This window comes from Juglans regia, chromosome 11 (genome assembly GCF_001411555.2).
Source record: "Juglans regia cultivar Chandler chromosome 11, Walnut 2.0, whole genome shotgun sequence".
Lineage (NCBI taxonomy): Eukaryota > Viridiplantae > Streptophyta > Magnoliopsida > Fagales > Juglandaceae > Juglans > Juglans regia.
In genome coordinates this window covers 34,843,190-34,868,893 of record NC_049911.1, presented here as the reverse complement: position 1 = coordinate 34,868,893, position 25,704 = coordinate 34,843,190, and the positions used below count along the sequence as shown (strand labels likewise).

The following is a 25,704-nucleotide window of genomic DNA, read 5'->3' as shown; positions in this document are numbered from 1 at the left end:
GTGGTACAATTTGTTTCCGCCACGTGGCATGAAAATTTGTATTGTTTTGATAGTGAATAGTGAATTGAGATGAATATTAAAAATTAAAAAATATATTATTATAATATTATTTTTTAATATTATTATTGATTTAAAATTTAAAAGTTGAATTATTTATTATATTTTATATAAAAATTTTAAAAAATTATAATAATGAAATGAAATGAAATAACATTTTTATTATTCAAACCGACCCTTAATCACTTCTAAAAATTAGTTTGAACTTTGAACCAGCTGAGGAATACATCTCCCTTCCATTTACCTATATATAGTAAAATATGGTATATTTTGATTATTTGACTTTAAGAGGTTTGGATGGTAAATTCATATGAGATCAAAGTATAAAATTAAATAAAATATTTTTTAAATATTTTTTTAATATCATTATTATTTTTAAAAAATTGAATTATTTATTATATTTTATGTAAATTTAAAAAATTATAATGATTATATAAAATGAGATGAAATGAGATGTGTGAATATCAACTTTGAATCTAAACAAGGCCTTAGAGTTTTCTTGTTATCTATTATAATTACATAAATACTCTATATCTTAAATAAAAATATTATTCCCATTAAATAAGTTATATTCTATCTAATTGTGTTCGCGTTGTGTGTATTATCTTTATCAATTTTTTTTCAATATTTGACTATTTAAATCATTTGGCCAATCAAATAAACAGAATATATGAAAAAAATACGTAGACAAAATATACTGCAAACTTGTGATTTTTTTTTTTCTTCAAAGTCCATTCATATCCATTCCAAACCATTAATATTGTTGAGTGTTTTTTACTTGCTACGATGTTAAAGATAATGAAAAGGGATTGTTACCCTTCCATCTAGGTGTGTGTTCATTACTACCAAGTCTAAGCCAATTGGATATCCTTGGATCAAGATGCTATCATTAAGGGTCACACTCCACCAAAATAAACTATAATATAGAGGGAATAAAGAATATCATAAAATGTCACTAGGCATGTCAAAACATTAGTTTTGTTTTGTGGGATGTGAGTGCGCATCAAAGATATTTAATCATGATTTTAAAAAAATCTCATAATTGGGGAAATAAATTATATTCGGCTTCCTTTAGCTAATCTTATCATAATTGTGAAAATTTGGTCTCGTTTTTTTTTACAACTTATCTCATTTAATCATTACAATTTTTTTAAATTTTCACACAAAATATAATAAAACAATTTAAATTTTTTTAATTTTAAAACAAAAATAATATTAAGAGTATATATTTTAACAATATTTTATTCAACTTTTTAACTTTAATCTCAATTCATCTCATTTGTAAAAATAAACTAGGTCTTATAGTTATTCAATTTGCACATTAAATTACCAATTAAGTCAATTTGAACGTTCAATCATTGTATTCTAGCAATTTTTATTATCATTTAAGATCCGATCAATGATATTTAAAAGTCGCGACAGATTATTTTAGTAGTGTATTGATACACGCTTGGATTTGATTCCTTGCTTGGGATATTTTTCACAAGTAGAATTGAAAGAGAACGATGTTTCAATAACATTTTGCCTTCGTTGTCTGATAAAGTCAACTGGTACTAGTACGTATTTTTTTTCCCCTCGAGAACGAGACCATCACATTATTATACAGCAAAATTGATTTTGACCTAACCCCTATAAGGATTGTTTAAAAGAGATCATCATCTAGAAATCTCCCAATCTATAAGCCTCTCCCATTCACAAACTGTCTCTGACGATGTCGTATTGTTTTGACTAATACTCAAATTCATTTACCGCTATTCTATAATTATGAGATGAAATGAAATTGCTCTGTATAAAATGAATTTTAGTTTTGTAAAACTACTCTGTATTTATTTAGTATGAGATGCTAAAGTAAGTTACAAATTATTATTATTATTATTTTTTTAATTTTATTAAATACAAAATTTAGGATTATATATATGAGATGAAAAATCTGTAAATAGTAACGAGAAAATTTATGAATAATAGTAAAATAATTTGAGTTAAAATATTTTATAAAATAAATAAATAAATAAAATTAAAATATTATTATGATTTTTTTACGGAAAAAAAAACTCATACACGGGCACGAAGCACAATGCCACAAACTTTTTCAGGATCACTGCATGCCTTTTTCTCATAATCAACAATGATTACCTTCTTTAACAATCTTAATAATGGAACCCATATTGGTTGACTTGACTCGTAATAATGGAACATTTTAATGGAAAACAACATTATTGCAGACTCCTTGGAAATCTTATTAAATACTGCTAAGCAACATTCCAGCCGATCTGGTTTGGGATTTGATTCCTCGTTACAGATCATTTGTCCCATAAAACTATTATCGAACGGATCTTAATTTGTTACGAGACATTATTAATATTACATTTTTCTGGTCGGAAAATTATTATATTTTATATCACGTAAAATTATCCACACGAATCCATACATTTAGATCACATAATGATTATGTTGTTCACAATTTACAGAAAATGTAATACTATTAAGGGTACGTTTGGGTAGTGAGAAGTGTTGAGAATGTTTATGAATAGTTATGAGTAGATATTGGAATGAGTTTGTGGGTCTCATTGAGAGTATTTTGAGTTGTTTGGATGTGTGAAGTATGTTGAGTTGTTGACTTTTGAGTAGGTAGTTGAAAAATGTATGGGTCTCATAAATATTATAGTGATTTTATTTTTAGTAATAAATATTATAATAATTTTATTATTGTGATTTTTTAATATTAATAAATATTGTAGTGATTTTATTTTACTTTTATATATAATAATGGTAAATATTATAATGATTTTATTTTTAATTTATATATAATAGTGATAAATATTATAATGATTTTATTTATATATATATATAATAGTGATAAATATTATAGTAATGTTATTTTTTATTTATATATTCTAGTGATTTTATTTTTTATTTATATATAATAGAGATAAATATTATAATGATTTTATTTTTTATTTATATATTATAGTGATTTTATTTTTTATTTATATATTATAGCGATTTTATTTTTTATTTATATATTATAGTGATTTTATTTTTTATTTTTTATTTATATTTAATAGTGATAAATATTATAGTAATTTTATTTTTTATTTATATATTATTGTGATTTTATTTTTTAATGTTTGTGAATAGTTATGAGTAGAGATTAAAGTGGGTTTGTGGGTCCCATTGAGAATATTTTAAGTTGTTTGGTATATGAAGTATTTTTAAAAATATGAGAATATTTAAAAAATATTGAAAGTAGTTTGGTACCCAAACATACCATAAGTCTCGGGCATTTCCTTCAAAAGAAATTGAATTCACAATTAATAAAATAATTATTTTATGTACATTTTAAATTTATTAATTTTTTTGAAAGAAATATACGAGATTAGTACATTATATAACTGTAAATATCATTGATCTAATATAAATCAATGGGTTTGAACTTTGAATGGTTATTCTAGAAAACCCAAGCTAAATTATTACTTTTTTTTAAAAAAAATAAAGCATGCAATTAACAGATCAGAATCCCAAGCATATCTTATAATTAATGAATATGATATGATATGGTTATCTATTATTTAATATACATTATGATAGACTTTGACCCATAGCCATAGGATTCCAGATTGAGTAACATTCACGTGCTACGCAATAGGAATTTTGCTTTGGACCTTTTTTTTTTTGCAAGTTGCCTTAAAAAAGATGCCCCGCATTTCTTTAATCGATTGAGCTACTGTTAGGGCACAGCTTCTCTCGGTGGTTAGAGGAATATATAATAAGAATAATTCAAAAATATATATATATATTCGATATCGAAGTCAATATTTGTTGGCGTCCTCTTTCATCGGGAATTAAGAAGAAAAAAGAATATCGACGACTTGTTTACAGAGGATATAAAATTGCACTGACTTTAGACCGTTTAAACTTTGAATTAAAGAGACAAGCCATGCGTAAGGGCTGCATGTGTGCATTTTCTTATGTTACATTATATATTAAAGAATAAATCAATCAACCTAACTTACATAAGAATGTTGAAATTTAATGCCAAAATAACTATGAGTTATAAATAACAATACAGTTCATATTAGATAGGTACCAAAGCAAGACTAATATCAACAGCACGGTGAAAATGTTTTTTTTTTTTTTTTTGAAAAATATATGTATTTTACAAAAATTAATAAAGATTAAGATTCAGTTTGGATAGTGAATTAAGATGAAATTTAAATAAAATATTATTTTTTAATATTATTATTATTTTGAGATTTAAAAAAATTAAAATTTTATTATATTCTGTGTGAAAATTTAAAAAATTGATTATAAAAAATTTAAAAGATTTAATAAAGATATTTATTATAAAAAATAATATATTTCTCCATATATTATTTTCCATTTTTATGAAATTCAGTCCGGAATATTTTCCATACAGAGTATTATATACCTATAATTTTGTTACAACTCATTTTTAAACAACTAATAAAATTATGTCACTCAATTAAAATCAAATCTTAATATTACAACTTTGATAAGGGCCGCTAAAGCCGAAGACCCCATTCTCTCTGAGCCGTGATTAGAGGCCCGTTAAATATAAACACCGGGCCGAATAGGCCCAAAAAGACTGTGCGGGCTCGAGCCCATATGGGTCTCCTCTGTCGCTTACTTGCTACGGAAGTATGTATAGCTGGCATCTGCAACACATACGGGGATCGGACGGTGGCTCGAAACCGTTTGCTTTGTGGGCCTATTTCGACATTTTACCTAACGAGCCCACAGAGAAAACGAAGGTCGCGTTAGATCTAAAGAGAAGTAAGCTAAAGAAAAAGACTATCACACATTCGGGCTTTGGTTTATTTTTGAAACGGAAGCAATTGGCACCAAACGGGAACCCCACCGTAATCAAGACGACAACGTCGAATAGATCGAGCCGAGAGGAATCGAGGTGCGCTTTCATTTCGTTTAGTGAATCACACTGTTTTCGTTTCATTTATTTTCCCTTTTCTTGGTTTTGTTTTGAATTTTCGTTTGGGGGCGTCTGTGATTAGGGTCCTATAATTTGAGTTTTAGATAGTAGAAAGTTGGAATCAGGTCTTTCTATGTTTTGTCTGGTCGCTGAGAAAATACAAGAAACTGGGATTTTGAATCTTAGGTATTCGTAAAGCTTCGGATTTACTTACTCTAGGCGAGTGTCTCATTTTCTGAAAAGGACAGGAAAGCTGGAGTTTTATTTAATCTTGTTGTATTCTATGTGCGAACAAATTCTCAATTCGGTAAATGTTATCTATTCATTCAGTTTTGATTATTTATTTATTTATTTTTCATTTTTCGCTGGTCATGGTATAGAGGCAGTTTCTCTAATGGTGATTGAACCTTGTCGGTGGGTGTGATTTGTGTGGAGTCTCAGCGGCAACCAAGAACAGAGCCGATCGGATGGACAAGAACAAGAGCCGTACCGATCTGCTCGCTGCCGGACGGAAAAAGGTCCTTATCTATCATTATTATAGTTTACAATTTCCAGATTTGAAACTGCTGTTAATTGGTACTTCCTGTTTGGTTGCGGAGTAACTTTGGAACTTAAAAGGAATAGGTTCTAATCGCACGTTCTGTGATGTTGAGTTCCTCTTGAAATAATACTTAAAACTTTGGGTTCAAATTCAATAACTGTGTGTGGACGAGCAAGCTGGTTGCTTTTTTTGCGGGACTAGAGCAGAAGAAGATTGAGTTTTCACTTCCTGGTTTCTATTGTTTTTTTTTTGGTATACCAGCAAGGGGATAGAAAAGGTTTTCTTGATGATATGATGTTTGGTGCTAGACATTGGTTCTTGAATCGTTGTTTGGCTGTTTATGCTCATTCCCTAAGAGTGCAAATTTATGTTTGTTTCTTTTTTTTTTTTTATCACCAGCTTCAACAATTTCGTCAGAAAAAGGAAATTAAAAGCAGTGCTAGCCATGGAAAATCATCAAAAAAATATGATAAAGCTGAGCAAGCTGATGCTGATGCATCTTCCACTACTCTTATTCCAACAGCGCCGCCTGAGGTTACTGAAAAGGAAACTCCTCGTGCCGATTCACATACGGAGATCTCCGATTCACCAGTATCGCACTCAATGGGGGCTGGCGAGCCTGATACGTCCTCAACTCAGCTGAGGGAAGATCAGGTAACAGATATAGGTTGTGCTCTCCTTCTCTTGATACTTCTTGTAGTGTAAATTTTGTCTCATCTGAGAAATACGTTTGGCTGGTTAGTAGCAATGATGCATGAATTTGATGTATAATCGTATTCACTCATTTGTTGCTGGGTAGGGGCAATGCAGGAAGCTGATGTTTTGGACTCAAAGCAATCTGATCGAAGCAGTGAAATAGAGCTTGAAGGAGACCAGCAGCTTCCTTTCTCTGAACTTGGCGAAAGCGCTGAAGCTCTTTCAACTATAGTTTCACTAAAGACTTACGTGGATGAGGTATCCCTTGAACCAGAGCAAACTGGTGAGTCAGGAGATGTATCTGCATATGATGGTGCGACCTTGTTGGATGGGTTTTCAGCTTCTGTTTTGACTTTAAATGGGGTAGATGGGATCTCATCTAATCTTGCCATGACAAATGAGCAGAGAGAAGAAATAGTGCCTGGATCGTATTTCGAAGAAAACTTCTTCATTCCTTTTCCATCTGGGGATGATGGAAGAGGCAGAGAAGAAAAGAGTTGTGCAGTTTTGGACAATAGGACGGCTGCAGAGGGGTACAATCAGCAATATATGTCTGATGAATCTTTTGTACCTGAAGGTAAAAGTGAAACAGAGCTTAAAGTAGACCAGCAGATTCCTCTGTCTGAGCCTGGCATAAATGCTGAAGCTCTTCCAAGGATAGATTCAGTAAATAATATTGTGGAGGAGGCATCCCATGAAGCAGAACAAACTGGTGAATCAGGAGAAGTGTCTGCACCTGATGTTGCGACCTTGTCAGATGGGTTTTCAGCTTCTGTTTTGGCTTTAAATATGGCAGATGGGATCTCAACTGGTAATCCTGCCATCCAAAATCAGCAAAGAGAACAAATATCATCAGGTTCATCTTGTGAAGAAAACTTGGTCATGCTTTTCCAGTCTGATGGCCTAGGAAAAGGCAGGGAAGAAAATACTCATTTTGTTTCAGAGAATAGGACAGGCACAGATGGTTACAATCGACAATATATGCCTGAAGAATCTTTTATAGCTGAGGCTAAAGGCCCTGAAAGACCTCTTGAAGCTAAATGTTATGCTGAAGGACAGACTGTGTCTCCTGTTGCAGATGTGAGTGCAATCAGTCTCATGCAGCTCACGGAAGTGATAAGGGGGCTCAATGAAGAAGAGTTTAGGTTTTTGCTCGATTCAAGAGAATCTGTTTCTAATGCAGAGTTGGGGACTGATTTTGGGGCTTTTGCAAAACATGGCTTTACAGAATTATTGCAGAGACTCAATGAAGAGTTAATTCTCACACATTTTACAAAAGATATCTTTCACTTGCAACTTGCTGAACACTCAGAGCTAGAGATGGAGTTAGAGCACCAGCACCATCAGCTGGTTGATGAAATATCTGTGCTTAATGCTTCACTCAAGGAAGCTCATGAGAGTAATCAATTCCTCGCTGAAGAGCATGTTCAGTGCATATCTGAACTCCAGACTGTTACTAGCAGGTGGGAGGAGCTCGAAGATCAATTTCGTAAAGCGAAGGCAGAAGTTGAGGAATTTTCTTCTGGAGCACGCGAGTTGCAGAGTAGATTGGAAAGGTCAGAAAGGGATTTGTTGAGCCTGTCAACAGAGTTGGATGGCTGCAAGATTTTGATAGCAGATTTACAGGTGGAAAATAAGAAATTAGATGGGACCATTGCTTCTATGACTGAAGAGAGACAGAAACTTGTGGAGGAGAGGGTGCTTTTACTCAATGAGAATGAGAATCTGTCAAAAGAATTAGCTGATGACAAGAGTTTGGTGGCAGCTTTACAGGTTGAAAATTCCAACTTAAGTGGGAGTCTGTCTTCAGTGACAGAGGAGAGAACGAAGCTTGAAGAGGAAAAGGAGCATCTTTTCCATGCTAATGAGAAACTATCTCTAGAATTGGCTGACTGTAAAGGTTTGGTGGCAGCTTTGCAGGTTGAAAACACTAGCTTAAACGGGAGTCTTGCTTTGGTAACAGAGCAAAGAAGCAGGCTTGAAGAGGACAAGGAGCATCTTAATCTTGAGAGCGAGAAGTTTACTTCCAAACTTTTTGTTCTTCAAGACCAGTTTTCTACTGAACACACCGAGCGGATGAAGGTTGAAAGCAGCCTGAAGGAAATGACAATGCGCCTTGAACAACTCACTGAGGAAAACATTCTACTTCAGAGCAGTCTGGAGGTATTCAAAGCTAAAGTAAGAGAGATAGATGGCCAGCAAAGCCCAATACCTTGCCAAGCTGGTGAAGCTGGGAATGAAGTCAGTCAGGAAGTACGAAGTAGGGGCCATGAAAGTGTGACAGATTATGAAGATTCTCACCAGACTACTAGGAAGCAAGATGGTGAAGTTTATTCTCCTGTGTTGGAGAAGCCCTTATCTGATGGCCTTGCAGTAGGACCACCAATCCTGCTGCCTGAACAAGAAGTCTTTGACGACCCTTGTGGGTTTGTTACCTTGAAGGGACACTTGGAGGGGGCGGAGAAAATATTGCAGAAACTTGAAAAAGCAATAGAAGGGGCACATTTTCATTCCACTTCTTTTAGCCGGAAAGTTGCTGCACCGGGGATATCAAAACTGATTCAAGCCTTTGAGTCAAAGGTGCATGTTGATGAACAAGAGGAAGGGGAAAGGGATCCTACTGAAAATCAATCACCAGCAGCAGATCCATTCATGGTAACAAAAGAGCTAGCTGGAAATTTGAGAACATTGATAAAGCAGTTGGGAATGGATGCTGAGAATGCCAGTGTACTCTTCACAGGGGAGCAAGATGGTAGGAAAATAGCTGATGCCACATTCAGGGAACTCATGGCTGAACACGAAGCTCTGAAGGAACATAGTAACTATTTGGAAGCAGCCAACATTGAGCTTGAGGTTCTATTTGAAGCTTTAAAGCAACATGTTTGCGAGGTTGAAGCGAAGGATGGCGAACTTGAAGTTCTCTTTGAATCCTTAAAGCTGCAAGGCATTAATCTCAAAGCAGAAAACCGTGAGCTTGGTGAAAAGCTTTGTGGGTATCAATCAAGAATTAGTGACTTGCAAAGTCGTTTGGATGATTTACAGCATGGTTCAAATGAGATGGCTGCTTCCATCAGCAATCAGTTGGAGAATATGCAGAAAGAAATGGCTGAGAGGGTGTTGTTACTTGAAGATTGGAATTCTACAGTGGCCGAAATCCTTGAAGCTGTTGGGAAGCTTGATGAATCAGTTGGGGAACTTTTAACCTCGACTATCTCAATTGGCACTCAGGATGGCATGAACGTCAGTAGCCGCGTTGTTGCTTCTGTTAGTGCTGCTACCAAAGTGATTGAGGCTCTGCAGGGGAAACTCCAAGCTGCTCAGATCGACCATGAGGAAATCTGTACCTTACACAAACATGTGAATGAGAAATTTGATGATTTGCATGGAAAGAATGAATTGGCTATTAGTATATTGCATAAGATGCATGGTAGACTGAGGCAACTTGTGATCAGTTCCTGTGGATCTGTGGATGAAAGTGAGAAAAACATACAAATTGAGAAACTGCTTGATCCTTTAGATTATAGTGAATATGAGATGCTGTTGGAACAACTGGACGATTTTTTAGAGGAGAAGCTGCAGCTCAGAACTGTTAACAATAAACTCACAGCAGAGTTAATTCGTAGAGAAAGAGAGTTTGAGGAAATAAGCAGAAGATGCCTTGATGCATATACTGTCCATAAATTAGTAGATGATGTGGAAAGTGTGCTAAAACTGGGTGAAGATGAGATTAACTTGGATAAAACTCATGCTTCTCATTTGGAGACGGTGGTGTCTCTTCTTGTTCAGAAATCTAAGGAGCTTGATGTGCAGGTTGGCTTGTCTAGAGAAGAGTTTGGGTCCAAGATGATTGAACTGACTGAATTGCAGGATAAGATACATCAGTTAGAATCCTTGTGCTTTGAGCACGAAAATGAGATCTTTATTCTTAAGGACAGTTTACACCTCGCGGAGGAAACCCTCATTGCTGCACGCTCTGAATTACGGGAGAAAAGAAGTGAACTTGAACAGACAGAGCAGCGAGTATCTTCTATTAGAGAGAAACTCGGCATCGCTGTTGCCAAGGGCAAAGGCTTGGTTGTGCAACGTGATGGTCTCAAACAGTCCCTGGCTGATACTTCTAGTCAACTGGAGAGATGCTTGCATGAGATACAGTTGAAAGACTCTAGGATTCAAGAAGTTGAAACAAAACTTAAGACCTACTCAGAGGCTGGTGAGCGTGTGGAAGCTCTGGAATCTGAGCTGTCATACATTCGCAACTCAGCCACTGCATTAAGAGAATCATTCCTTCATAAAGATTCTGTCCTGCAGAGAATAGAAGAGATTTTAGAAGATCTAGATCTGCCAGAGCATTTTCATTCTAGAGATATAATTGAAAAGATTGATTGGTTGGCAAGGTCAACTACTGGAAACTCGGTGCCTCTGACTGATTGGGACCAGAAAAGTTCTGCTGGAGGAGGTTCATATTCTGATGCAGCTTTTGCTGCTTTGGATGCTTGGAAAGATGGTGTACAGCCAAGCTCAAATTCAGAGGACGATATGAGAAGAAAATTTGAGGAGCTTCAAAATAGGTTATATGGGTTGGCTGAACAAAATGAAATGCTTGAACAATCTTTAATGGAAAGGAATGATTTAGTACAGAGATTGGAAGAACTTTTGGACAGGATTGATATGCCTTCACAGTTTCGGTCTGTGGAACCAGAGGATAGGATTGAGTGGTTAGGAAAAGCACTATCGGAGGCTCAACATGATAGAAGCTCTCTCCTGCAGAAGATTGATAATTTTGAAAACTATTGTGGATCACTAAGTGCTGATTTGGAAGAGTCACAAAGGAGAGTGTCTGAACTCGAGGCAGACCTCCAAGCAGTTAGTCGAGAGAGAGAGGACCTCTCTGAAAGATTGGAGATTCTGACTCATGAACATGAAAAACTTTCAGTGAGGATGGTTGAATTCAAACTTGAGAAAGAAAAGCTGCAGAATGAAGTTACTGGTTTGAGTGAGAAATTAGTTGAGAGGCTCGGGAATGAGGAGAAGATTGTCATCATTGAAGGCAAAATCAAAAGATTGCAGGATTTGGCTAGCGACGCATTGCAAGAATCTGGAACCATAGATCTGGTTTCTGGAAGTGATAGTATTCATTGCCTGGAAGAGTTGCTGAGGAAGCTTATAGAGAATTATGCAATTCTTTCTTCAAAGAATCCTGTGATTGGGGATGTGGCTGACAGACACCATGCTGAAAATGTTGATGCTATTGCTGAAGTGAGAAGTATAGATACGCATGATTCCAGGGAACAGGCTATGGCTCTTCTGAAACCAGAACTAGAGGAGGCTATGCGTGAGTTGATGCAGGTGAGGGAGGAGAGAGATAGATATCTGGAGAAGCAGCAATCTTTGTTTTGTGAAGTAGAAGCTCTCAGTATAAAAAGGGAGGAGTTGGAAAAGCTACTCAGTCAGGAGGAGCAGAAGTCGGCTTCTGTGAGAGAGAAATTTAATGTTGCTGTTAGAAAAGGGAAGTCACTAGTGCAGCAGAGGGATGGTCTGAAGCAAATAATCAATGAGAAGAATGCCGAGGTGGAAAATTTGAAATCTGAGATTACCTACAGGGAAAATGCTCTTGCAGAGTATGAGCAGAAGTTCAAAAAGTTGTCCGCTTACCCAGAAAGAGTAGAAGCCCTAGAATCGGAGTGTTTGTTGTTGAGAAATCGTCTCACAGAAACTGAACATTACTTGCAGGAGAAAGGGCGCATATTGAGCATGGCTTTGAATGCTTTAAATAACATTGATGTTGATGGTGAATTCAACAGTGGTGATCCAATTGAGAGGTTGGAACAACTTAGCAAACTATTCTATGATTTACGCACTGCTGTGGCTTCTTCAGAGCAGGAGATGAGGAAATCTAAAAAAGCAGCAGAGCTGCTCCTTGCAGAGTTGAATGAGGTGCAAGAGAGAAATGATGTTCTCCAGGAGGAGCTGGCAACAGCTGCCAATGAAGTTGTTGAGCTTACTAAGGAAAGGGATTTGGCAGAGGCTGCCAAACTTGAAGCTAATTCACGGCTTGAAAGTTTATCTACTGTTCGTTCTGAGGAAAGAAAGAACCAATTATCTGAATTTATGGGAATAAAATCTGGTCTGAATCAACTCAGGAAGGGATTTCATGATGTTAATAACTTACTAGCTGACGTTTTCTCCAAGGACTTGGAATTTTTGCACAATCTGGAGGCTGGCATTGATTCATGTCTGAAAACAAAAAATGTTGAGCAAGTTGTTGTGCCTTTTTTCTGTGGGTCTGATGGCTTTATAACTGGCGATTCAGATAGCAAGGTATTGTTCATGCTTATCTATTTGTTTGTGTACTTTTGCACACATTTATCTATCAATGGTCATGTTGCTTCAATATTAGGAATCTTATCTTTGTTTTTATCTCCCACAGGTTCTAATGTAAAACCTCTGTAGATGCATCCAAGAACCAATTTTGTTCAATATTGGTTCTTGAAAGTTTTTTTTTTTTAAAATTCAATTTGGAGATTTTTGTTGTCTTATTTACATTTGTGGCTCAAATGCCGTTAAGTCACTTGTAGACTTGTCCCCTCGTTGGCCATTTGCAAAAAACACGTGTAATTGAGTTCTGAAGTGAGCTTCATGTTTTCATGCCCAAATATTTTGAGGGGGTGTCTGACAGTCGTTTGATGTTGTGAGATAAAGCTAGGGGTAAAAAAGAAGTTATTTATTTTTCACCATAAAATAGTTATTTGCCAAGCCCTACAATGTTGTTGATTGTTTCTTGCAAAAGCTGGAACCTCCTTATTTTTTATTGAGAGTAAGAACTCCCGAGCCACTTATATTTCAAAATTTGAGGCCTTGTATAGGCAGTTATGCAAAAGGGTTTTGAAACATACAGATAAAAATGATTGAAAATCGTACTGTTTACAGTCTAATATTCTGTACAGAAAAAGAAACCACCCTTGTCTCAAAGATTACATACTTTACTGTTTCATTTTTGTAAAAGAAAATCAAAGTACTCCTAGCAAGCCTGGATATTTTAGATTACTTATGTGCAATTGATTTCTTCATGCTCCCTTAAATTAAGAAAGCCAACCTCTAGGGCTTGTCTTAATGGCAATACACATTTAACTTGCAGGCTCTGTACTTGTTCAACCTACACGGATCTACATTTTGTCTGTCTTTGCTTCAAGTCATTTGTGATAATTTATATTGCCTTGCAGTTTTTCTGTAGATCTTTCTTTACAACTGAATAAAATAGTTAACAGATCCAAAATGTTTTGGGAATGTTTGGTTTAAAAAAATTATTCAACTTTTCATTCAACTTTTACAAATAAAAATAAAAATTAATACAATGTTTACAAACTCCAAATTACAAAAGTACTCTATTATTCAAACAACTTTTCAACTCTGCCTATCTACTTTCACAAACTCCAATGCAAAACTTATTTAAAAAAATAAAAAATTCTCTCCTTCCTCAAAACCCAATCTCAAAAAAATTCTCATATCTACTTTCACAAACCAAACATACCCTTGTAATTTGACAATAAGATTTTTGCAAATCAAAGATTATACAATATTCTCCTTAAGTAGCTTGTTACCTGCTGTATTTGATTGGTGGTTGTATCAATCCTTCATTAGTTTCCTTCCTCACCGAATTATCTTGTTCAGGAAATGGATTCTTGGTCAGACTCCAAAACTCATGGGCAACTTGATGAAGATGTATTTGGAATTTATAATTTTGTTATGCATCATCTGCATGAATTTGTGACAGAAATTGGCGATCTTGAAGAAAAATTACGCAAACACTCTGTCTCATTACATAAACAAAACAGCAGTCTATCTAACTTAGTGGCAGCTGTTCATGGGGAGATGACTTCCCAAAAAGAGTCAGTTGAATCTATGAAGAGAGACATTATTCGTGTAGAGTCAGTCAAAAGCAAAAAAGATATGGAACTTATTATTTTGCAGAGAAACATTGCCGTGCTTTACGAAGCATGTGCTAGTTCAGTGATGGAAGTCGAAAACCATAGAGTTGACCTGGTTGGTAATAATATGACTGCTGGAGAAGTGGGTTTGAACTTAAAATCAACAGCATTTGCTGATGGTGGACAGGCTCATTTTTCCTCTGAGGAATCTATCAGGAATATGGCAGATAGACTTGTGTTGGCTGTGAGGAATTTTGCTAGCTTGAAAACTGAAACTATTGTTGGTAGTGGAAAGGAAATGAAGATTACAATAGCAAATTTACAGAAAGAGCTTCATGAGAAGGACATTCAGAATGAAAGGATTTGCTCGGAGCTGGTTAGTCAAATAAAGGAAGCTGAAGCTGCCACAAGAAGTTACTCGCTAGATCTTCAATCTTCCCAAACACGGGTGCATGATTTGGAGGAACAGGTTGAAGCGATAGAGACGGAAAGGAATTTACTAAAGCAGAGAGTAAAGGAGCTGCAGGATGCGCAAGTCGCCTCAACAGAGTTACAGGATAGGGTTAGATCATATACTGATGTACTTGCTGCCAAAGACCAAGGTCAGTTACATTTTGCTTGAATCTACCCCTTAATTTATGTATGGTCTATAATGGTTAATTTAGTTGTTGGTACTTAACCACTTGTTGATCACAGAAATTGAGGCACTGATGCAAGCACTTGATGAAGAGGAGGCACAGATGGAAACTCTGACAAACAAGATTGAGGAATTGGAAAAGGTTGTGCAACAAAAGAATCTAGATGTCAAGAACCTTGAAGGTTCCCGTGGAAAGGCTCTGAAAAAGCTCTCCATCACTGTGACCAAGTTCGATGAGCTTCATCAGTTTTCTGAGAGTCTCCTTGCTGAGGTTGAAAAGCTTCAAGCACAAATGCAAGATCGGGATGCAGAGATCTCTTTCTTAAGGCAAGAGGTTACTAGATGCACTAATGACGTTCTTGTTGCATCACAAATGAGTAGCAAGAGGACTGCAGATGAGATCCATGAGTTCTTGGCATGGTTTGACTCAATGATTGCTCGGTTTGGGGTGCATGATGTGCATCTTGATGATAAGAATGACCGTGACATTCATGAACACAAGGAAATACTACAGAAGAAGATTACATCTATCATATTGGAATTGGAAGATCTATGGGCGGTCGCTCAAAGTAAGGATGCATTGTTAGAAGTTGAAAGGAGCAAGGTAGAAGAGTTAACACATAAAGAAGAATTTCTTGAGAAGTCTTTACGTGAGAAGGAATCAAGATTAAATTTGCTTGAGGGTGTTAGAGATTCTGAAAGGGCAACTAGCATGACATCTGAAATTTTGGAAGTTGAACCTGTGGTGAGATTTTGTAGATGTTTATTTTCTATTGCCTTGATATAGCATTCGTATTGTCTTTGAAAACACGTTTTGGATGCACATTAGTCTCTTTATCGCAGAATATGCATTAAGTTTTGTTGATGTCTTTGAAAACAAGTTTTGGATGCACATTAGTCTCTTTATCACAGTATATGCATTAAGTTTTGCTGATGTTAACGTTAACATACTGTTGCATACACTTGTCCCCCCACCAAAGAAAAAAAAAAAACGTAAAAAGAGAGGAATTCCATTTACGTATTCTTTTACCGAAAGAACTTGAAATTAAACAAACGCTTATCTTAGCCTAACATTTTGCATTCTTTTGTATTATTTGTACGTACAAGAACTATTTGGTGATATTTACATAATGTTAGAATTGGTTCATTAGTTAGTAGCATGGCCATATCTTCATTGCGTTGAGTTTTATTTTTATAGTTGTACACATTTCTATCTTCTATAATAATTCATTTTTACTAGTTATATGGAGCAATTATATGGTTTTATCTTCTTCTTCTTCTTCTTATTTCTTTTTTTTTTTTTTTTTTCCTTATTGTTAGATTACTCTTGGCATGAATGACCAATTGTCGTGTACTTCCGCACAGGTGAACAAAAGGACAGTAGCTGGGACTTCCATTGCGTCTCAAGTCCGCAGTTTGCGCAAAGGCAACAATGACCAAGTTGCTATTGCTATAGACATGGATCCTGGTAGTAGTGGTAGGTTAGAAGATGAGGATGATGATAAAGGTAAACCTAGAACAATGCAACTATTGGCCTTCTCTTCTTCTATTTGGACAAGCTTATAATCCGATGAATTCATTTCTTAATTTTTTTTGTCCTCTTTGTCGTTTTGTTTCTCCACTGCAGTTCATGGTTTCAAGTCACTTGTTACGTCAAGAATTGTGCCAAGATTTACGCGACCTGTGACTGACATGATTGATGGCCTTTGGTAGGCACATCCCATTTTATTATTTTGCTATGGAACTCTTCTACATTATTAAAGCTAAAACCATTTTATACACAATCTGCCAGGGTTTCCTGTGATCGGGCTCTGATGCGACAACCTGCTCTACGGCTGGGTATTATAATCTATTGGGCCATATTGCATGCACTTCTTGCCACGGTTGTGGTTTGAGAAGAAAAAACGGGTCAGTGAACCTTTCTTCTTAACAGCATCTGGTAGCTGTGTCGCAAGTCTGCTTGATTGACTGGATGCATGGCTTTTGTTGTTCTCCTGTTGGTATTGTCATGCAATATTTGTTCTTATTACAAAACATATCATGCGTTATTTGTGCATTACCAATTTGTTGGACTGATATGATAGGAAATTCTGTTTCAATGTGAAATGACTCGATATTGGTCTAAATTAACTTTGTTGCAATTCCTGACTTGCAGGGTGGTATTTTTAGTCGGAAGGCTAGAGGGCCCGGCCATGATCTGGTTATTTCTAGTATAATCATTGATTTTTTATTCTTCCTAGATATGATCTGATTGATTTTTATCCAGCTCAGCCAAGCAACTGTGATTTCCTGTTTTTATTCTTGTTAATCTCAGATTGCGTGGTGGCACCCAATAAGAAAAAAATGGACTGGGAGTTTGTTTATTCAAAATCCAACCCAAGGTTGTAATTCGTAACTGTTGTACTTACAGTTTGCTCTGTAATCCAAAAGAATATCTCTAGTTATCCACCTTTAACAAGAGGCACGAACTGGCAAGGTCCTTTGGACCAATTGACAGCACATTGATTTCCCATCAAGAGAACCAATGATCAAATCTCCCCTTCCCCATGTTAAAAAAAAACAAGGCACGAACTGTACGTTTTGCTGCTTGTAAAAGTCAGGCCGGTATATATTATCGTGTTCGAGCAGGTTTTGTTAAAGAGATTGTGACTATCGACACATGCCTTTTGATTACTAACCATCTCTGTGCATGACCCAGATCAGGAGTTGTTACTTTCCAATCTTGTTTATTTAATTGGAAAATCTCTGGAAAATTCATTAACGATCCTCTCAAGGTGGAGAAAAACCTTGGCTACATCACATTTCTGTAAACACATCTACAAACCGATCAGAGAAAAGAAAATAATTGTAAATAGAAGCATCAATGTCGAAAATTGGGTAAACCCAACTTGTCAAGAACCATCTGGCAAAGCAAATGTGTTTAGGGAGCTGAGTAGAGGAGGAAAAAAAAGATACCATGATCATCCGCATCGTAATTAATTTGCTAGTCTATACGCAAGACAGGTAGCCTTCTTAATTGCATGCATAAAATAATTAAGAGGCAGTAGGGGAATCAAGGGTTAAGCACTGGCATGTGATGCATGTCGTGTCAAATGGAGTGCATACATGAAATGTAGTTGTGCATGTTACCCTTGAGAGTGTTAATTGTAAGAGAAGTGTTATAGCTACAAAGAGATTGTAGCCATTCACCATCTTTCCTATGATCATTCGCATTTTTCCATTGTTAACTAGGTCATCGACGCATACAAATAAGTCTTTTGCAGTCAATATATTTATCAAGAGAAGGCATCTTTGGTGTTAACATCGTGTTTCGTACTCTTTTAGGTCAGGTTCCAGCATATTGCGTCTTGGGCCTTTCACTTGCACACATAAGAAAATACAGAGTGGGGGGCCTTAGTAGAGGTCGGGGAGTCTCCGATGCTTAAATCAATATATCTTCTTAGTAGTTTATGCAAGAGATTTCGGGAATTAGAGAGAGTTCTTCATACTTGGGGGTCGGCTTTTCTATTAAGTTTTTGGGCGGGGACAACTCATACATTGCCTTAGAGAGTTCATGTCACTTCAACTATTTATTTAGTCATAATCCTTTAATGCAGTGTGAAGTTTGGGGAGCGGCGTCATTAATACGGTGTGGCTCCCTGACTTATTTTATCCTGTGGATGTTCATTATTAAGCCCATTCATCCCTGCTGTTAGGAGATCGAGTGTTCCCCGTATCTCTCATCCACTTGCCTTCACAGGTTCTCAAGGGTTAGGTGTTATCGGGAGGGTGTCAGGACGGTGAGTCTCACTTGCCCTTATATTCCGCTTTTCCCATGTGAGAGTTGCTTCCTAGGTGAGTTTTGTTCATAAGTCGAGTACTTTATAGAAGTCTATTAACTCTTTTTAGAGGAGGGTTATTGGACCTGATCGGACTCTCTCTCTCTCTCTCTCTCCAAGAGACCCCTCATTGGCTCGTTATACGACCAATAGGGGGAAATCCCCAGTTGAAACTAAAACTAGGATATATTTTGGCAACGTGTAAAAGAGTGGGCATGAGGAAAATCCACCCAATATAATTTCAGAATCAATATAATTTCTAAATGTTTTTAATTTAGTCTGGTTTATGTGTTTTAGCCTGTATGCTTATACCAAAAAGAGCGGCGCGGGGGGGGAAGGCGCTTTAGCCCTAAAAACCATAGCCAAACATGAAATGCAGTACCACTCTGTCATGTTCTGTTGTGAGATCAGGCCATAAACTTGTACTACAAAAAGTGTGAGCGTTGTGCTTATGTGTTTACTCTTTGGCCTTTTCGCATGTGTTTCCGTCTGCTTTTGCATGAGAGAGAGAGAGATTTCTGATACAGAGATGTATACTTGCTTCAGCAGAGTAAGACTAGAGAAAACGGGTGTGTTTTCATTCATTATTCACTCGGTGGGGACCGAAACAAGTGACTGGAGATTAGACTTTTGAACTTAAAAAATTCTTGACATTCCCTTTGGGATTCTCCTCAAACCTTCCCATCCTAAAGTGCTTTAGCTCCACTCCTTTTGCCTCCCCACCAAGCACAAGGTCAGCCAGTATCCTCCCCACCACCGGGCCCATCTTGAACCCATGCCCCGAAAACCCACCTCCGATCACAACATCCTTCCCGAACTCCCCGCCCAAGAAATCGATCACAAAATCCTCGTCCGGGGTCATCGCATACATGCACAATTGCGTTGCCACAGGCCCTGCCGCCGAATCAACCTGCCCTGCCAGCTTTTCCTCAATCCATTGTTTCAAGGACTCCAACGCGATTCCCGGGCCCCATGGCCTCTTGTCCTGATCGCATGGATAACCACCATGCACCGCCACCTTGATCAACCCTGGAAACTCCAGCGACGGCGTCCCGTATATATACGGCTCCCCATAGTACGCAAACGTCGGGAAATCCCCTCCGATCCTATACTTAGACTCATGCCCCTCCTTAATTCTCCAATAACACACGGTAGTCTCCAAGGGTTGTATAGGCAGCTCAACCCCGCTAACCCTTTTGACTAACTTGCTTGTCCAAGCCCCAACTGTCACCACGCATTTTTTGCCCCAAAACTTTTTACCATTGCTTGTGTAAACCCATATTCCCCCTTTGATACCGTCTTTTCTGATATCTTTCACTTCCATGAAGTCCCTAAGAACAGCACCGTTTTGAAGCGCTAGTGTGTGGAACATGGATACTGCCTTCGTGGGCTTTATAACGCCGCCATACTCGTTAGACACTCCAACGCAATTCTCCGGGATATTGAACATGCCGGAAAACTTTTCGGCCAGTAGTCGGGGGTCGAGAACTTCGTGTGGGACGGAGTGTTTGATGCAAGTCTCTATGATGCCATGGAGGGACTTGTCGTCGGACGCGCCCATGTCGAGATGTCGGGCCTTGAAGTGGACCTTGTAACCGATTTCGGACTCGGCCTCCTCCCAGAGTTTGTAGGACTCCATTACCATAGCGTAGTAGTAGTCCTCCGGGTAGGTTGCGCGCATGGTGCGGGACTCGCCGTGAGACGACCCGCGGTGGTGCAAGAAATCGAATTGCTCGATTAGGAGAGTTTTGTGACCCCTTTTGGCGACTTGGTAGGCTGTGGAGCTGCCCATGATGCCTGCGCCGACGATAATCACGTCGAAGTCATGGCCTGAAACTGCCATCTCTCTCTCTCTCTCAGATGGACAAGGACAAAATATTATTGTTGAATGGAGCTTACTTCTTAATTGGCTTGGGTTGGATGCGAGTGTGACATGGTTTTTAACGCCCAAATTCTCTCCTTAAAAGCACCAAGTTTCTCCCCATCGCCATCGTTTGATTCTTATTTTGTTTGGTTGGTCATTTGTTTCTTCCCTTCCAGAAAAAGAAAATATCAAAATGTTTCAATATTATTATTAAAATGGAAATCGAAATGTTTCCATACTAAAATGGAAAGGAAATTAAATTGGAATCGTTGTAAACTCAATTGTTCGATCTGATAGCTTTTTATTTTTATTCTTATCGTTTAAAATATTTTATTGAAGTATTAATTTATGATTAGGAAAAATGAAATTAATTTGAAGTTTTGAAATTTTGTCTTTGTGTTTTCTTTTAATTGTTTCTCGTATTCTAAAAGAGTTATGCTACACGTAAGCCTCACATTCTATAGACCACTTAAAAAATATGTAATTTTATTCTTTTATCCTCATATTTTATATTTCATGAAACATAAGGGTAGAAAAATAAATTTACATACTTTTAAGTAATGTACAGGAATGTGAGGCTCATGTATATAATTTTTCATTCTAAAATAGTTACGAAAATCATGCATGAGATGATTGATGATGATCATAAGTGTTTGATTGTGGCGGGGCCTTTTCAGTTTTGATTATGGCGGGGTCCTTTTCACCATTATTTGCATCCAACTCATCATCCCAATCCAATTTATCTACCTGTGATATGTTATTTCTTTTAACGGATTAAACAAAAGAGGAAAATATTATTATCTGATAATCATCTTTTGTTAAAAAAGGAATTAGAACTATATATTAATTAATTAATATTGGATGGACTATATATCGATCCGAGTCAACAATGTGGCTGATCATGCTCTTAGAAGCTGCATCTAAAGCCCTTTGTCCTCATCTTCGTCACCAACGTTAAAGCCCTTCGAGAAGAAACTAAAATATTCAAAAGAGAAATTTCTCCCTAACATGCAGTGTTACAATTCTATATTAACTAAGTATGTGATTGATTGATGATTTATAAGTTCTTATATATCCTTTTCTTGTAAGTTAATTTTTAAGAATAAATTTTACTTAACAAGTTCATAACATGCAGTAATAGTAGTACTTCGATCTCCGACCCCTTCTTCCATTTCATTATATATATATTGATCAGTCCTTGAAAATACGAAAAAAATATTTATCAAAGCCACTGATCATCTATATAGATTATTTTGTTTAACTTTTGTGGGTATAGCATAGTTGGTGCATGCGATGATAGAGCTAGGTAGCTAGCTACCACTTTCGATGGGACGGGAAGGATTTTTTTTATGTTTTTAATTTGTGATTAAAAAATTATTTTTTAATAATATTATAAATATTTTTTTAAAAAAATTAAAAGTATTAAAAAACTACATATCAAAAAATGTAATAATAAAAAAACACATCAAAATAACTAACCGTAGCCCCCAAAAAGTTATCAGCAGTGATTTTAGTATCTTACTTTTATGTAATCTTTTAAATAAAATGATATTCTTACTATCGGTTTTTATCACCCAGTATTATTATTGTAATTTTTTATTTTATTTTTTTTTAAATTTTATGATTAAGAAAATAGCTTTTAATAATATTGTATTTTTTTTATTTTTTTAAAAATATTTAAAATTGTTAAAAATAAATTTTTAAAAAAAAAATCAATTATATCTAACAATAACTCAACGGGAGATAGTGGATGTAGCATCGTCCTTTGATATATATATATATATTGAATAATGCTAGAGCTTCTGTTGAGGGCTCTTGTTGGAGTTTTAATGTGTTTTCATGTTTTTTTTTTGAATTATTTTTTATATAAATCTTTTTAATATTTTAAAAATATAAAAAAATTCATAATATTATTAAAAAATATTTTCTTAATCACGAAATAAAATAAAAATTAATTAAAAAATGTTTTTAATAATATTCTAAATTTATTTTATTTTTTAAAAATATTTAAAAATTTTATATAAAAAATAACTTAAAACAAAATACATGAAAACACATGACAGTAGCTGTAGCATTGTTTTATGGAAAATGCTGGAGCTCCCGCTGGGGGCTCCCGCTGAGAGCTCCCGTTGGAGCTCCAGTGTATTTTATTATGTGTTTTTTTTAATTCTTTTTATATAGATGTTTTTAATAATTTTAAATATTTTTAAAAAATAAAAAAATTTATAATATTATTAAATAATACTTGCTTAATCACGAAGTAAAATATAAAATATTTTTTTATAATTTTTTATTTTACTTCGTGATTAAGGAAATATTTTTTAATAACTTTTTTTTTTACTTCTTGATTAAGAAAGTATTTTAAATGATGTTCTAAATTTATTTTATTTTTTAAAAAATATTAAAAAATATTAAAAAAAATTATATAAAAAACAACTTAAAAAAAACACATATAATATATCCTACAGCCCCCAGCGGGAGCCCCCAGCGGGGGCTGTAGCATGATCCTTGTTTTATATGTTTTGTGACGTTGTACGAAAATATCGTGTCAAATCAACCACTTAAAAGTTGACATGCCAGCTCGGATCGATGTCCTTCAAGCCATGTGCTAATATTGCTTTGATGTTGGATGAATCTTGGAACATGCAGCCTTCCATCTGTCACCATCCGCCCATTATCGATGCATCTTATATATATATATATATTTTTTTATGTAGAATCTTAGAGATCATATTAATCAGCTTTTTCTTTAAAGATATATATGATGGCGGGCCAAGCAACTTTGATATTGATATGATATATCATATATATATATATTAATTAGAAAAACAATATAAATATTCAGTATTATTGACACTTAAAAAAAAAAAAAAAACAGGTTAGCGCGTTGCACTTTGCCACTTCCACTTCTTTGGGATAAAAAACAAGAAAAGCTACTGTCACTTCTGGCCACTTAAAACAAAGGTGGAACCATATACTTCCACGAAACTTTAGTATTACTTGATAGTTAAGGTCAAAATTACGCACGCATTTGATTTTAATATGTTGTAATGTTTTATTCTAATTTTTCTTCTAGGCCACCATTAATATGGACTAATAAAGTATGCTTTCATTAATATTCAATTCCCAAAAAAAAAATTATTATTTATGACGAATTAATTGAGATAAAAATATATTCATTTTGACAAAAAATAATCATATTTATAATAAATAACTGATCACATGTAAGTCTATATAAATAGTTTTTAACAATTAATTATTATGGTGTATAGTTGGAATATTTAGTGCTGATCTCACTTTCCATGCAGATGATCGATTCGATGTAGCTAGCTTTTTAAACGTTATATAGTGAATAAACGTTATATAATATTTTAACAAAATAAATTAATATAAAAATAATAATGATTTTTTATTAATAAATTTTATTTTATTTTAAAATAATTGTACGAAGACCGCATATAGCTTTAATCTGCGTACAAAGACAGTAATTTATATAGTTTTGTCTCCATTGAATATTTATATTTCTATGATCTCGTGGTGATTGCCACTGCACACTTGCACCCATGCAGCAGCAGTACCTGCCAGTAGGCGCGCAGTACGAGAGAATAATTGCACACCAATGGATCATTAAATATTGTCTAGTGTTTTACGAAAATGCCTACGGCAAATGAGAATTTATTTTATATATATCTTATATATAATAAGCGCATTATGTCTTTTATTTTTTTCGTTTTTGTTTTCTCATTTTATGTCCTTGTTTCTATTCTGAGTGAGTTTACGATATTATCCTTTTTATCCTTATATTGTTCTCGAATTCCTATATTTCATTTTATCGGATTCTAAATTTGTCTTCTCCCATTTTGTCTAAATTCTAAATTCCATCAATCCTGCTCTTTCATTTGTGAATTTCGGAATAAATTAGGTATGCTGCCATTTGCTTTTATGCTCAGTTAAATATAATATTTTCTATGCATAAATCAAATACTACATGCACATACATGTTTGAAAAAAATAATAGAGTGCAAACTAAAATAAAATTGTACGTTAACAGAATTGTTAAACATTTATGGCTTTGATAGCTCTGAATTTGCTGTCTTCAATAATTTTAGACCCAATACTGTCTTTCTGCTCAATTCAATATGATATTTTCTATGCATTCATCAAATAATACATACACATACATGTTTGAAAAAATGTAGAGTGCAAAAAACAAAACAAAAACACATAAATAAATAGATGTGCATAGTATTTGAAGCTATGTAGATAAATAAATATGCGCATATGACAAACAAACAATATTACACAAAGTAAATTCATAACGTAATAGAAATAAATATAAATAAATAGAAAAAAATATGACTAAGAAAGATGCTCTTACGTAATAACAAATCTAATATGTGAAGATGTGTAGGGAAAAAAACAGAAACCAACATATATTCCTTTATGCAAAGATTCACAATAGAAGAAAAAACAAACAAAACAAAGATCAAAGAGAAACAAAAAATAAAAAGCAACTGGGATGCAAAATAAATAAGTCTGAAATCTGAACACGATATCTTCAAACATGTGAAGATATGTTCTAAGAAAAAAAAGCCAACAGAAACTAACATCCATTCATTAATGTACAAATTCAAAATAGAAGAAAAAATAAACAAAACAAGGTCAAACATGTGAAGATCTGTTCAGATTTATGGAAAAATAAAAAAGGACAACAAAAAAATCTACAAGAAAGAAAACAATAAAATAAAAAAAGATTGAAGTGAAAGGTAAAAAAAAAAAAAATTGGACAATCAGAAAAAAATAACATAAAAAAATCATCATCCATTCATGTACACATTCACAATAGAAGAAAAAACAAACAAAACAAAGTCAAACATGTGAAGATCTATTCAAATTTATGGAAAAATAAAAAAAGACGGATAGAAAAACCTACAAGAAACAAAAGTAGAATAAGGATATACAAACAAGAACCTGTCCCAACGAAAAAGAATAAATTGGGAACACGACGTCAATCCATCAAGAAAAAAACAGAAATAAATAGATTTAAAAAAAAATATACACCAACTCAGACCTGTACGAGGAAAAACATTTGGGTCTTATGTTTAATTCACTTTTTTCAAATCGATTACGCGACAGTTACACAATTCACGATTGCAAATATCCATTCTCAAAATAAAATACCATAACCATTAATAATAATAATAAATAAAAAGAAATA

General features: G+C 34.9%; 2 protein-coding genes across 5 annotated transcripts; one reads left to right on the top strand and one right to left on the bottom strand.

The window, feature by feature from the left end:
• The first annotated feature begins 4,887 nt into the window (after positions 1–4,887).
• On the top strand, positions 4,888–17,252 carry LOC109009559 (centrosomal protein of 290 kDa). 4 transcript variants are annotated; one of them, XM_035682719.1, is made up of 10 exons: positions 4,888–4,984; positions 5,392–5,523; positions 5,946–6,213; positions 6,346–12,560; positions 13,911–14,769; positions 14,864–15,549; positions 16,170–16,311; positions 16,432–16,513; positions 16,597–16,712; positions 16,960–17,252. In XM_035682719.1, exons 2-9 carry the CDS (start codon positions 5,473–5,475, stop codon positions 16,697–16,699), a joined length of 8,406 nt encoding a protein of 2,801 aa, XP_035538612.1. In that variant the 5' UTR covers positions 4,888–4,984; positions 5,392–5,472; the 3' UTR covers positions 16,700–16,712; positions 16,960–17,252. The 4 variants fall into 4 exon arrangements, with proteins under 4 accessions (XP_035538612.1, XP_018845624.1, XP_018845623.1 ...); XM_018990079.2 differs by having other exon boundaries at positions 5,386–5,523; positions 5,946–6,200; positions 6,357–12,560; XM_018990078.2 differs by having other exon boundaries at positions 5,386–5,523.
• A 1,921-nt stretch (positions 17,253–19,173) lies between these two features.
• LOC109009560 (probable sarcosine oxidase) lies at positions 19,174–20,590 on the bottom strand. The gene has a single exon (XM_018990081.2). It carries the CDS (start codon positions 20,463–20,465, stop codon positions 19,245–19,247), a length of 1,221 nt encoding a protein of 406 aa, XP_018845626.1. The 5' UTR covers positions 20,466–20,590; the 3' UTR covers positions 19,174–19,244.
• Between the last annotated feature and the right edge of the window lie 5,114 nt (positions 20,591–25,704).